This window comes from Anas platyrhynchos, chromosome 3, assembly GCF_047663525.1.
Source record: "Anas platyrhynchos isolate ZD024472 breed Pekin duck chromosome 3, IASCAAS_PekinDuck_T2T, whole genome shotgun sequence".
Lineage (NCBI taxonomy): Eukaryota > Metazoa > Chordata > Aves > Anseriformes > Anatidae > Anas > Anas platyrhynchos.
In genome coordinates, this window is record NC_092589.1 from 3,988,964 (window position 1) to 4,004,644 (window position 15,681).

Sequence of the window (15,681 nt, forward strand, 5' to 3'; positions counted from 1 at the left end):
CAGGCTAAATGATACAAGCAAATTCATCAGAAAGTTTTAAATAGTGTCAAATTGCTATAAAGGATCACTCAATTAAAGCACATTCTGTTACACATTATACGGCTGCAAACTCCCTGATTGCAAATCAACTGATCTGATTTTAAAAGCGTAAAAGCACCTAAAAACATTCAATCACCTGACAAGCAGTTACTTTGTGCCTCAGCTCTTTTTTTAAGCTTCCCTTTTTCACTTGGAAGTTGGTGAAGAATACACACGAAAAAGCCTGAGGACAGACTTCAAAACATAAACTACTTTATCTCCAAAACTTTGCATTTTTAGGACTCTCAGGAATTAGACTTAACTAATCCTCTGTCATTAAAACATGCCTATTAAGTGTTGTACATGGGCCAGATGAGGTGACTGACCCTTTGGTCTTCAAGTACTCTGTTTCCACTTCTGCCCTTCCAGTATGTTTGAAGACTATCTGATGCTTTCTTCTATGCCAACTACTACTATCTTAATAGGAACATTCCTTTTGTGAACAATCCAAGAAAACTCCAATTTTGTAGTATTTCTGTTTCATATCTGTATCTTTACCATAGCTGAAGATGCAAATGACATATGCACAAAAATTTCTGTGTTGGCCCAAAAAAACCCTTTAGGGTAAAGAGAATAATCAAAATTACGCTCTACAGTAAGAACATACGGTTTTCACTGCTGTCTGTGTTGCAAAATAAAGAAGAAGCAAAACAACTCTTACAACCTCTCTGAACAAAATTTGGTTCTACTTACCGTATTCAACACCAGTGTACAGCTTTGTCTCTTCCAAAGACACCAGACTTGGTACCCTGCATGAAAACATACCAGGCATCACTACACAGTAGGAAAAATCACCGACTATGTGAACTTTACTGGTGTTTAATTCGTTTTAACAATTTAATTTAATAATTCATGCTGGTAGCGCTAAAGAGGTTTGGGTTTCTTAACAGTACACTTCAGTTCTCTAACATTTATCGACCAACCCTACTTACATGTCAAAACTTGTCAGAGACAAGTACACACCATAAGGATACCTAGAACTCAGAACCTTGATTTCTCATTTAACAAAATTTCATCAGTTTTGTTAAATAGCCACAGATTTTTCCTCACTGCCAAGCCTATGAACACACTCATCAAAACAAGCATGGCTGCTAGCTGTCTCTGGCAAGGAAATACAGACTAATTTGGTGGCTGAAGGGTAAATGGTTGAAACAGAATCCTTCCCTGACAAGTTAAATTGAAGCTTTTCTGACTTTGGTTCCTTCTTTATAAATTTTTTTTTTTTTTTTAAAAAGTGCCCATTATCTACAGGACTGATACTGTTATATGAAGTTCATTATTAATAACGATTCCAAAATAAAGTGATGTTTTTTTTTCTCCAGGATTTGGGTCAAACATTAGTTTAAAAAAGTTAAATCAATTTTGAGGTCTTTTCAATTAGCTTTATAGATAACCATTCATAAAACATAGATCCAGACATCATATACTAATGAATTTAAAAAGACATATCCTCTTTTTTTTTTTTTTTTTTTTGAAGTGCCTTCTCTCCACCCAAAATGTTACTGTATGCAAATTCAAACTCTCAATGAAAAAATATTCCAGTGTGCTTTGGAAAGAAAGTCAGGAACAAGAAATACTGTATAGTTGTAATAAACAAATAGTATCGGCAAGAAATCTCTAGAAAAGTAAATTTCTGTATAAAATTGCATCAACAGAGCAAACAGAAAGCTATTTGAAGTAATGTTCTACTCCTATTACAGGTGCTAAGTAACACATGAAAAAACAACTGATTCTACATCTGAGCACACCCTACCAGACACTAAAATAAGCTCTCAGACTTCAGGCAACTGCAAACTTCTATCAGAACTCAAAAAATAAATAAATAGTTTCTTCTGTAAAAATCACCACATTAAAGCACAATTGCTACAATTACCATGCTGATTATATGAACGGGTGCAAATCTAAATGTCTTGCAACCAAAAATTAAACAAACTGACTTCTCAGACCTCATAACAGTCATATCAACAGCAAAAGTCAAATGAAATGTCTTTTTCTTAATTGATTTGGGCATAAAGAGGTGAAGTTATCATTTTTAACTGTTCAGAATTTGCAAAATGTCCAACATCAAACCAGCATTTTGTCCCCAAATAAATATTTATAAAGCTTTTGTGGTCTCATAAACTTGCTTTTTTAGAATCACCTACGTGATTGACTTAGAAAAATGTTTGTTAGGAATTTCCCTGAGATCAGATCTTTCAAGTTAGGAAAGATACAGAAAAGAGAGAATTCTGAAATTAACGTGGGGAGGGAGAGAACCTTCCCACCCCAAATACTACTACTTTAAAAAAAGAAATACAGCAGATAAATTCAACAATGCCAGGAAGTTAAACATTAAACAATTATTTTTGTATAGTATGCTGGATATGTCGATTGGTAAAGGAGCTCATAGCAGCATTTTTCTCTAAGCACTTAAATGTATTTTTACCCTTAAACAGTTTTTCCTCGTATGAATGCACAAATTAAGCTCATGCACGGCTTTCCTATCCATTAGGCAGCACGGAAAATTCAAGTGTAAGTGACCAGTTTTCCCTAAGGTGGGCTATAGAGATTACAAATTGTGGTGGTTCCTTCCCATTCCCAGCAAAACGCACTCAGGTGTTCTTTGCCAGCTAGCCAAGTCCTGAACCAAATCTCTAATATTAAAACAAAAGGAAGAACAACACTCCAAGATCTCTCTACCCTTCAGGTTCCTGAACAGACCAAGAACATGCCAACACAGCCTCCTGTAACCACCAGCTAGCCTGGGGCTGTCCTTACACTCACCATGACATCGCTCCCCAAGCAGAACCACGTATTTCAGCAGGGCTACTAACAGGATGAAAATACCGTGTTCAAGATGCAGCAAAGCTCTCTGGCTGGCCCACAACTAAGATCCATGCTACCAGTACTCTGCATTTTAAGTGTCAGCCACTTAGCCAGAGAAAAACAGCTTAGGACATACAAAAGGAAACAACCTCGGATGTTTTTCGTAACTGTAGTCAATACTGACAGAGAGATCTTCAATACTTCATGCAAGGTACAAATCATACTGTGCTTTGTTCTGCAGCAACAGCATCCAACACAAATTGCCAAGAAAACTTAGGAGCAGAGTATCAATAATTATTGCTAGAACAGAAATTCCAATTAAACAGAACTCCAAAGAATTCCTTATTCACCACAGTGCAAAGCCAGAAACGTCTTGATTTGAGAAAATTGCTGCCCCATGTTTTTTCAACTCCCAGACATTTTACAGAGCACTTTATTCAAGTGTTTGTGGGCATATTCCTCATTACATAAGTAGGACTTCAGTAATAAGATACAGCTTTTCAGAAACAAACAAAACTTTCAGCATTGCTCTGCTGAACCAATTGCAGAGCAAAGTTTTTAATAGAAAGGAAAACCCCAAAGCCAAAAAAACAGCGCCATGTTCGAGATTAGATCAAGAGCTGCATCAACCTATTTTGACATCAGAGATTATAAGACAACAGCGGGAAGGTGAACAAGGAGAAAACAGGGTTACTCACCGTGGAGGAGTAACTGTCCCCTTTTCTGTGTGCAGCTCCCCCAGCAGAGCTGGGAAGTTTCCTGGAGATGCCAAGAGAGGTTAGCTAGCCCTGCCCCTCAGCATACGATGTCACATCCTCACACATTTAAAAGAAGCGGTCTTATCCTTGACCTGAACACCTTCGGTGAAAGGACATTTAACAAGCTCCTACCCACATCTTCAGCAAGAAAAGAGCAATACAGCATCCTACCTAACCAAGCTGTATGTAAGAGGCGGGGAAAATCTGGAAGTCCTTTGAGTGACTCTGTTTTTGCTTCCCTACACCAGCTGCTAAAGATTACTTCTGTAATAGTCAGGCTGCAAGCAAGAGAAATGAATGGGACCTTAGCTGAACATCAGTGAAAGATCTCCCAACCTCAGAAAGCTCTGTTCTTTGCATTTGAAAAATCTCTGCTTGCACACAATTAGAGTCATTCCAACAAAAGGCCATGGCCATGATTTACAGTTACAGCAGTCCCTTACGGAAAAGGGCAAATAGCACACAGAAGTTTTACGTGTACCCCCACACCCCATGCAGCAGGGCAAGCACCACACTGTGTTTCTGCAGGCATGGAAAAGAAATGAGTAATCTTTTGTCTCTAACTGTGACAGGCTGATTCACCACAGCTCTGATCGCCTTGTTCAGCTCCAAACAACGCTCATGCCACCCTAAAGGATTGCTCCTTGCATCCTCCCTTATCTCCTTTCTTCCTTGCAGAATTACATGGAATAAGTCATATACACACACCTTACAGATTCATGACTTTGTTTTCTATTAATCTCTTATATGCAGAACTTCTGAAGGGACTTCATTCATCCTCCAAAACAGATAAAGTTTAAAGGGAGGTATGTTTCTTGATCCCTACAGGCTAAGAAATAAGAAGTCAGCACTAAGAGACAGTCATTACAGTTCCATTTCCTACTGAATATTAACTGCCCTTTCCAGTCCTAACAAGTCTGGGTTATGTGCTTGTGCGGGGATTGTGCACAAATTTGTTTTCTACTAAGTTACCTATAATCTTCCTGAATACCTGCTCACATACAAAATGCTCAAAGTAACACTTAAAACAGTGGTGTTCACAGTAATGCATTTAAAATAGTGTGAGGTATTGTTTAAATTAAACTACAAGGGGATTTTCAGAAGGATGTAAACGATTTAGGTAACTTATGTATAAAACACAGGAACTCTACTCCCAAACTTGGGCAAAATGGGAGAAAACTACACACAAGCTACACACAGGAAATACTTGGTCTCAGAAAAAGCTGGAGCATTGTGAAATCTAAGCCATTTACGATCAGGTTCACTAAACTTTGCCATCACTCTTTAAGCACTTCACAGCAGCTGTGGTCATATGTATACTGACTGTACATACACATGCTGAGTACTTTTGGGTACACAAACTGTATCCAAATCAAGTGTTGGTCATTCTAATAATGTGCTTTCAGTTAAAAAAACACAACAGTATTTTTCAGTTCAGAGACTAACAGTCATTGAAAGATTAAAAAGAAGAAAAACTAATGAATCGGTGTGAAAATATTAAGCTAGACCAACAGGAGATTCCAGAAGGCTCAAGCCAATGTATACACTTGTAGATACACAGAAGTTTTTCGATCTTTACTCTAACCAGCATTTTATTGAGCAATGTAAATGAAGAAAACAAAGCTTTTTTAATGTGAAGAAAAAACAAACAAAAAGCTCTGTATGTTAACCATTCAAGAAACAAATCTATTTTCAACAAACACACACAAACCGCTGAGATACGAAACAAAGGCTCTTCTTGACAAGGAGAAATATTAAAGAATGTTAACATTTTTGGATTGTCCATTAAATTATTGGATATTCTCAGCTGTTTGACATTAGGGAACACAGAACCTGTAAAACTCTAGAGAAATATAACAAATGACTTTCCATAGAAAACTTTTCAAGATGAAAAGTTTCTAGAAGTGGACAGTGCAACAGACATTTTCATAAATGAATGTCGATGTAGATGATGTACCACAATTCAAACAAAAAGAATCATGTTTTAACAGTACAACTGCAGGAGAACGGAATTCTGTCCACATATTACTAGAGACCTTATATTTGCAACAGCTATTTCTTGTTCTAGAAGCAACCTCAAAAGAATTAAGCAGCTAAAAATCACCAGTAACAAATACTTATAATGTTAGTGGAAAGCAGTTCTGTATATTCGTAACTGCAATTTGCTTTTTCTTAAGCAGAAGGACTTGAAGCTGGATTCAATCCTTCCACCAAAACTTCCACAAAACATCAAGCTTCTATTCTCAGCCCCCTCAGGGACTACCACATTTATGTAATACTGTGAGTTAAAAGTCATCCATCAAGCAAACAAAATGCCACACCACTGAAACAACAGAAAAAAAACTCACATCTAAAGTATGAGAATTTTCTGCAACGACACAAGTTAATTACAACAAGCAATAATGAAGTGCAGTAACGAAGCAAGCATTTAGCTAGCTTGTAACAGCTGTGACATATGGACAATATATAATTTTCATAATCAGATTTCTGTATTAGTTAAGCTAAAAAAATAATTCCTCAACCAGTGAAGTCATCTTGCTTCATACCAGCCACTCATTTAACTGACAATCATAATAATGATCTAATTACATCAGTTAAAATTCATGATGCTGCTTACAAACATCAGCAACACAAGACTGAGAGAACTGAAATATAGCAGCCAGACACATTTTGACAAAACATACCTGCCTACAAAAGACAAAGGTATCAGTGTACCTCAGGAAAAAAACTATTAAAATCAAATCTTTGTATTTGCTAAGGAAGCAGAATGCATACCTAATCAGGAAAAGCAGGGAGGAGAACCAAGCCTAGCCACAAAAGGATGAGCTGATAACTAGGTCCCATGAGACATCACTGCTGCTGCAGCCTGTGGGGCAGGAGCAGCCCCTTTCTCCCTTATTCCTGCCACTGTCATCCTCTGGTGTCCCCTACCCAAGGCTGAGGACAGACACCCCAAAACAGGTTCTGAAAGTACTTTGCCATCAGTTACTTGTCAAACATGAAAACAGGAAATACATTCAATGGAAAAAGCATTTTAGTAGTTGGAACAGCCTGCAGAGAGATACTAACTGAACCATCCCATCTAGTTCATGTATTTCTTCTGCTGAGGTTCAAACCCTCCCATCAATATGACTTTTCTTCCTTCAGTAAGTCAGCTGGAGGGTTAGAAGGAATAGATATACATCATCTGTTTTGCCTGGCAATAATTTTCAGGAATCCTTATCATCAGATATCAAGATGGAAGAAAATCTACCAGTTACACCTGTTCAGCTCTACCTTAAAGTCAGCACAAACAACAATGCTGCCTTGCATCGCATGTCATCAGCTACAGGTCACTGGAGTTCAGAGGCACAGAGTTATTCTCACACGACATCTCCCACACTAGATTGTTTCAAACATGAATTACTTAAAAAATATATATTGCATATGGCTTGGGTTGGAAAGGACTTTAAAGATCATCTAATTCAACACATCAAACCATTTACCAATACCTGCATTCAAAATATTCCCATACTGCCACACGACAGCGAGTATCAGCACCACTGGTGTTAAGTGGTAACTGTGCCTGCAGAGCTCACGAAGTAAGTGCTCTGGGTAACTGGTGTAGTCCCTGTCAATAAATGCCCTTCAGTTTCAGATCTCTGCTTTATGTGCATTTCCACTGCATTCCCAAGCCAGTTCCCACTATAAACAACTGCTATCTTAACCAAAAAACATCCCAGGAACTCACAATACAATTGCAATTAAAATCAAACCTTTTCTATTCCAGCAACAAGTTCAGCAAAAGACACCTCCTATGTTCAAATTGGATATTATCATACAGACATACGGGATAGGAAACAGCATTCACAGGAATCTGTTTCATATTGCTTTTTACTAAGAACATAATCAATCGTGCACAAGTCCACTTTTCTTACCCCAGATTTCCTCCTTTAAAAGAAATATGTTCCATTTGTGATAATTCGAATCATACAAATAAGCTGAAGCTTATTAAACAAAACTCATTTGATTTGAGTTGGCTAATTCCAGTGTCCTGTATAAAGTGACTGAGAAGATAAATTAATTACAGTTTTAAAAAGCTTTGACATAAACATAAGAAGTTTGGATGCAAGACCTACCCAGAGTGGGCAGAAGCAGAAAGTCTGTCCAAAGAACAAATAATGGTGGATTCCGAAGCTCTATGGACATATACTAGAATGAACTATTACGTGTTATAATGCAGATCATGCAAGAAAAGTAGGATTTTGATTTCTTTTGTCACAAATTGATTTTAGCATGCTCTCACCTAGATTGCATATATTTAATAAGGCAAAACAGATAACTAACTGCATGAAACAGATCTTCCCTAAGCATTGAAATAATTCAGAAGTTGATTATAAGCTAATGTTCTAACCTGTACGTTAAGCATTTACAGACCCTGCCCCAAAATACAAGAGACAATCCTAAGCAATCCACATCAAAAATGAAACCAGAGACAGTCTAAGGTTAAGGCATGATTCAGACTGAATCAAGAAGCAATGCTAACACCGGTCCCACATTTTCCCCAATATTGACCAGCCACATACTGCTGGTACGGGAACAGTCAACACCTACTGAAAGGTGTTCAAGTCCTTATTCTAGATGATATTCCTAAATCAGCCTGAACACCCCACATTGCCTCTTCAACTAAAAGATGACTTGCCTACAATTCTTAGTGGTAGCCAGTAGTAATGGTTGAGCTCTCCAGCTTAACCAACACTCTAAAAGTACACACAGAAGATATCTCTCACCCTGCACAAAGAGCTCACAGCACCTGAACTAATGCATTTGAGACTGGATCAATGCTCCTTGGTACTTCTAGCAGCCAGAACATGGTGGTGGGGGAGAGAAATACAATTCAGAAACAAATTACCAGTCACCAAATATAGACTTTAACACAAGACAAACCCTCTGTATTTCAAATGATGATATATAGAAATAAATACAGAAATACTTAAACTCGCAGTTGCCTCTAACAATATTTCATCACGCTTTCTCAAACAAGTTAACACTTAAGCAGCAATCTATTAAATAAGACCGTTTTAAAGCCAATCTACCGCAATGCAACAAAGTTCTTGTTACTTCCAAAATGCAAATTCACTTGAGCATTTTTGCTAGAGCTCTACTGTATACTAGCACCAGTAGCCAAGTTCTTTTCTGACACTATTCACACGGTATGAACATTCAAACAGGATTTATTTCCTATTATAAACTAAGAACACAGCTGGAAAGAAGTTTAGTTCAGAATGTTTATGTATTTGTTCAGGGTGATAAAAACATGATTAAGATGACAGCATATTACAATTTGACAGCTTCCTTTGAAGGAGAGAAACCCACAAGCAAATCCCTAACTTCCATTTACTTCACGTAAAATAGTATCAGCAACACAATGCTGTCACATACTTTAAAACATTTGCATAGTCTTGCACAAAAAAACCCTAAAACTTATTTCACGTTTTAAGTACTCCAGTTTCTGTAAGCCACATTTCAAATTTCTGCATCTTTATACTAGTAAAGGAAGTTTTTCCTTAAAAAAAAAGTTACAGGAAACTGTTGGGTGATAATAGCAATAGAAAACAGAGGGGAAAAAAGGTATGAAGTAATTTAATTGATAAAGATATTTGTGATATATAAAGTAATTTTACTTACAGATGAGCTACCCTTTCTCCTTTTAGAGGAGGCAGAACATTCCCAGAACCAATCAAGCAGTTATGCACTATGGCAAGACACTGTTGCACATCATCTCTTAAACAAAGAAGAAAACGTGATTACTTCAACTGTTACCTTAAATGCTTGAAAATATACAAACAATAAACCATATTTTTTAAAAAAATATATAAAAGCTGATTTTTTCTTTAGCTGTATCAAACACAAGAGGGTGAACTACAGAAAGCAAACTGTTTTTTTGCAATCTAATTTGATCACTGAGCTCTAACACTCAACTTTGTTTTCTAAAAATCTTGTTTTGGAGATTTTAAATTCTGCAGCAGTAAAGGAAACTTCAGCATAAACAGATACACCAATTCCGAAACAGTCAGCTTTACCCCAAATACTACAAATTAACAGTTTTATATACAAGGTGTCACAGAGAAAAGGAAGAAAGCAGAAGAAAAACACACAAACTAAAGACCTGATTAGGAAACAAAGCCTTTCTTTTAGTTGAAGCACATATTGTGATTGCAGTTTGGTGACATTAATTTATCGAGCATTGCTTTTTTCAGATATAAAGCAGTGTGAGGCCTTGGTAGGACAAAAATATTTACTAGTTCGATACAACCTGCTTCATGCAGGGCAGCACTTCACAGCATGACACAGGATGTCGTGTCAAACATCCAATGATGTATACTATTAAACTCTTACCCTTGAAACAAGAAAAAAAATCTTGATATTTACTGCTTGTAACCGGCTTTAACTAATTGATAATTGTAAAAGCTTCAGCACATACTACACTAACAATTATCTTGTGCTTACAAAATTGTCCTATGAAGCCATGGTTTCATGTTAATGAAGTTTAACAAGATTGGTTAAAGGTATTCTTGCCTCCTTTCCCCTTTGTTCATGCCACTGACTCTGTGTTGCCTCCTTGATTAGTACACTACCACTTTTTTGCAGGGACACATTGTCCCTGCAAATCTTTTAATTTGTAATAAGGAAGCAAGTAGATTTCCAAGCCAAATCAGTTCTGTGGCCCATTTCATACCTTAGGAAAGACAAATGGTTGTACTAAAGATAGAGTCTAGAGGAAGATTCTTTTCTTGCTGACTAAAATTAAACATTTAAAGTTCAATTTAAACAGTTTAATTTTAAAATTAAAAATAAATAAACAAAAATTAAACCTGTGGTATGCATTAAAAGAACTTCCTGAACAGAAGAGTTTTTACACCAACATAAAGTATCCTCAGAATTTTTTATAGGAGTATTCCTGTTCTAAGAGTATTTCTGTTCAAAATAATCCAGTATCCATTTTATGAAATGCACTTCCAACCTAAATGCTCTTTGAAAGATAAAAACCTTGGAAAGATACTTGAAATAGTCCCAGAAGACAGCGTAACATTATGCTGTTATGCTCCTTAACCTTTGTACCACCACCACAACTGGCAATAACTAGGCAAAACAGACATGAGGGGATAAATGCACCTTCTCCATATGACATATTACCACTAACCTGGACATTTCTAGTTTTCCAGTTGCATATTGTTCTAGTCTGGCGAGCTCAGGCTGTAGAAAAGTATCCAGCAAATAAAAAGCAAAGTTTATTTCCTCATCTGAAGGTACATGCCACTGGATGTCCAAATTCCACAGGTCACCTGGTTTACCCCAGTCCTATATTAAATAAAGACATTTCCTATTAACCAAATTTTTAAGCATTTTTTTTTTTTAAAGTGTTTACTATTAATGAAAAACAAGAACTAGCTACTGCTGTAAAGCAGTTATCAGGACAATTCTGGAGAAAAAAACAAACACAATAAAACTGAATAGAACTTCCAAATCTAGTACATTGTCTGCATATACCTGGAACATAACACATACCTGAAAGGACTAAAAGGCAAAGGACTGTACTGGTCTAACTGAAATACAACTTTGTTATTCCTTTGGCTGGATATAAATCCAGAAAAATTCTTGTAAATTCCTGGAAAGTACCGTTATCTCCTTTTTTGCAACTATTTTGCAAAGATGTACTCACTTTTGCATGTACCCAGCATTACTTGTTATATCTGATGATCACATTTATACAAAAAGAACTAAGGAAAGGCTAAAGCTCTCATCCACAGAAGCAGATGAAAGATTAAGTTCGTCCCAGTGCAATAATGATTCCTGTGACTGGATACTTATGTTTGGAGATAAACAGGAGAGTTTTGCTGTTCACTTAAATTTAACAGTTTACACCACTGCACTTCATTGACTAGGGTCTCAACCAAATGCATCATACATTACAAATTATGAAACATGAACAGACACTCTTGCTTTGCATTACCTTATCATAACCATGCAATCACTGTAAAATGCACACCATTAAACTAACACATCATGCTACATAACTACTCAAAACAGTCAGTATTCATTTTTTGCTATCAATATAATTAAGTAAATGGATATTTGCTATACATTTAAAAGCTTAAAGCATCTTTCAATTACACTTTCCGTTGCTGCTACCTATGTTCAGAAATCTCAGAGTGAAAACAAGTAATATTGTGTATGATTGTTTTTTAAAAAGAAAGTCAAATCCTCTAATCCTAAGTAAATGAAAATCCTTGCCTTGATAGGAAAGTATTCAGAAAGAGGCTTGTCAAAGCCACCTGGCACACTGCAGTACTCTGTGGGGTAGATAAGTGTAGCAGAACGAAGAAGATGATGCAGTAGGTTACAAGACAGAATGTAACCCTGCTTACAGGTTAAATGTAGGGTTCGCTGCAGAATCTTCCCAAGCTGCTCCCTGTACGGTAGCAACTTCTTTCCATCCACTCGAGTGATCTAATAGGAAACAAACATTTAAGGTAAACAGAATGGATTTTATTCTAGAGGACTAGAGAGAGGATTACACTGTGCAAGTGATCCTGTACCAGCTTTCATTCTGTAAATCACACCAAATTCATACCAGAGTTTACACATGAACTACCACTTCTACCACTATTGAATAGTGTAACACATAGGAACTGATATACTTCCCCTCTTGATCTCATTCAAGATTTTCTAGCATTACTTGCACACAGTGAGATACATTTCAAGAAGTTTATCTTTACCAGAACATACTTTTTCCCTGTATTGATCCCTCTTCGTTCTCTTCACCTCAACAACTCATTGCAATAAATGCTTTAATTTTATTCCACATACAGACCATATGTTTATTTTCTTGAAGCAACATCCACTTATGTCCCATTTAAAGTTAGAGAAGAAAGAAAGTTATGCAACATAATTCATGCAACAATTAGTTTAACAATTGTTTAAATTGTAACAATTAACAGATAGTTTAACAACAATTAGAATTTATTAATTTCTTCTTTCAGGATCATTAAATAAGATTTAATGACATACATGTATGAGGAGAATATTCTTTGCAATACCTCTGACAAAAGCTGAAGATTCCAAAGTAGCTCCTTATCTAATTCTTCGTCACGTAATACATCATCATCTAGAGGAACAAGCGATTAAGCATTGCTGTAACTACAGTGCAGTGAAGTTTTCCAAACAAATTACATTATAAACCAGATACTTGCATCCAAGAAGTTTACTCCAACCCTTCTATTACAAAATTCCAACTCACTTCATCCGCAACCAAGTGAAATTTATTATAGTTAAACTAAAAACATGAATACTTTGAGTAATTCAGGAATGTCTGGATGAACTTGTCTGGATACACTTGTAACAGGCACATTTTTTTTTTAAAGAACCGTGTTCTTGTAGCTTGAGAAATTTCTGCCTTGAAATTACACATAAATAGTTGTTGCATTTATAATTTTTCCTAAGAAATAATGAACAGAAATAATCTCCTATTAATATTATTCATAAATTCATCTTAATACAATGAATTCATCTTAATAAGATGAATTTATCAGAAAACATGGAAAATTTCAGTATTACTTTCATGCTTAATGAAAGCCAAGTCAAAACAAAGCAAATATGAAAAATCTTATAAACTTACTGACTGTAAGGTGAGTTATGACACTGCAGCAGTGCGGTACAAACAGCTTCAAGGATTCCTCAGGGCGACACTGGAAACAGCATCATAAACAACCAGTTTAAAAAAAAGATGCAAGAATGAAATTCAGGGTACAAACTGAAAAAAAAAATTCTAATAAATAATCTTAAATATTAAATTTAACATAAATGCAATTAAGAAAACTACTTTGTCAATTAACCTCTTGAAACATTTCCTATATGCAACCACCCATTTTTATGGTATTAGGAACCACCTGTATTTCTAAGACAAAGATTTTATTTGAGTAGAGGCATGAGCTTTTTGGCTTTGATTTGTCTTACTTGTTTTGTTTTTTAAATTAAAAATCAAAATGGAGCATTCTCTCACTTTTACTGCAGCTCGACACATATCAGCAACCATACGACCAGCAACTCTTGTCTCAAATATATTTGAAATGGCGAAGTTGAAAACCTTCTCCAAGGCAACCTAAAATGAATAAAAAAGATGGAGATTTTTTTTTTTTTTAAAAAAAAAAAAAAAAAAAAGAAGAATGTTTATATTCTTTCCCCCAGGCCCTCCGTAAGTTTAGAAGTGCACACACAGAGTGCTTTAACAGATAACATAGTGGGACATCCAGCCTTCAGCTGGAGAGGCAAACTACTTCTAAAATGTTCACTTTGGGGAAAAAGGGTCAGAAACATTGCATTGACTGATGAAAGCTTGGGAACGCTTCTGAGAAACTACAGAGAAGAACAGTTTTCCCTGAACAAGTCACAAACTGATTAAAGGAAAACTTTACTATTTCACATGTGAAAGCAAAGTAAAGCCAAAACATTCCCTAGTTAACAAATAAATAGGGAAATAGCTATTTAAGTAGTCAGCATATTTTAAGGAGGCTCATTACCATCTTGCAAGGCAAGTTGAATTATACACGGTGAAGTTTGTTCATTATTATAATAGTTACAGGCAATCAGGAAAAAAACACAAGTCTTTAATGACAACAAAAAATTAACTTACAACGTGTTAATGAGAAGATTCCAACCAAAATCGTACTTAAGTGTCCAATGCAAATGTCAAAATGTACAAAGCAACATATCCAAATACATACTAAATGTAGTATAGATCTAGATGGAATAAAGTGTTAACCCAACCTACAAGGAATGTATCCATCCATGGAAAAACATGGATTCCTCTAAATCAAGTACTTCAGAGCTCTGCATTAATGCATATGAAACCATAAATTTACATGAAGCCCTAAACTTTTCTCCTAGCTCCTTCCTTGATAAAGCATGGAAGTTCACAACAGGACAACACAGGAAGGAAGAACCAGAACATACCAGCAATTCACAACAAACTTAAGCCTTAAAGTTGGATGAAAAGCCCCACGTTTTACATACCTTAAATATATCTTTTGAACACTGAGTAAGGATTGTACTGAAAGTAGAAGAGAGACCTAATTCAACTAAACTCTCTAGATGAGTCATCTTCTCAGTTTCAGTCTCCTCTCTGGTTTGTTCTAGCGTGCTGCTCTCTATAAGTCCAAAACATCTACAAAAATACATGAAGTGCAATTTTAGCAATCAGAACGAGGAAGTTGTATTAAAGTTTTCATGCCAAGCTTTCACCTTTCCTTAGCTTACTTACCTATCCATAAACTGTAGTACAAAATCCTCAAATTCAGCAGTTGCAGAGCACAATTCTCTTTCTACCTACAATTTTCCAATGCAAAAGAAGCACAGAAGGTTAGCTCTTCCTAGAGACACATAATATCAAGTGTATTTCCTACACTAATTACTTCAAGAACACTTCCAAATTTTAGTTGATATAGACCACACTACATTTCCCACCAAACAGAATTTGCATAGTCTCAAGTACGTCACATGAAACAATTATTGTGTTTTCTTTACACTGTGCTATCAAACTTCCTGGCCTTGATCTTTAGCCAAATAACCTCTCAGGCTGAAACCAGGGTCTGTCTCCATAGATACAACCTTTAGCCTTACTACTGATCTTCCTCTCCAGCAGCATGCCAGTGTGCCAGCTGTGGTGGCAGACTTGGCTCTGCTAACATATTTACATTACTCATTCATCATACAAACTCTTCTGCTAGTTTAAGTGCTGCAGCCCCAAGTCAAGAAAATCAACTTAACTCCAGTAGGTTTGTGAAAAAATAGGCACCTATTAGCTGTTCTGTGAACTACAAGCATCTCCTAGCAGTGGACAAGATATTCTGCATGGCAGTTCCAACTACCATGGAGCACTGGTGCTGCCCCATTTATAGCGTGCCAGATATAGTTTCACCATCAGCGTTTGAACTGTTAGATCAAAAGCAGAAAAACACTTGTCTAATGATGTTGTTATTTCTTAATCAGAAGAGATTAAGAA

At 36.2% G+C, this 15,681-nt stretch overlaps 1 protein-coding gene across 3 annotated transcripts in view; it reads right to left on the reverse strand.

The window, feature by feature from the left end:
* The window catches only part of PSME4 (proteasome activator subunit 4), a 70,424-nt gene that overhangs the window by 22,778 nt on the left and 31,965 nt on the right, over positions 1-15,681 (reverse strand). For all 3 annotated transcript variants that reach the window (XM_038177463.2, XM_027453193.3, XM_038177462.2), the window contains 9 exons: positions 14,941-15,005; positions 14,694-14,844; positions 13,684-13,782; positions 13,300-13,369; positions 12,722-12,789; positions 11,916-12,131; positions 10,825-10,982; positions 9,309-9,404; positions 772-827 (listed from right to left, as the gene is read on the reverse strand). In XM_038177463.2, the coding sequence (XP_038033391.1) occupies positions 772-827; positions 9,309-9,404; positions 10,825-10,982; positions 11,916-12,131; positions 12,722-12,789; positions 13,300-13,369; positions 13,684-13,782; positions 14,694-14,844; positions 14,941-15,005 (979 nt within the window). The remainder of the gene's footprint in view (positions 1-771; positions 828-9,308; positions 9,405-10,824; positions 10,983-11,915; positions 12,132-12,721; positions 12,790-13,299; positions 13,370-13,683; positions 13,783-14,693; positions 14,845-14,940; positions 15,006-15,681) is intronic.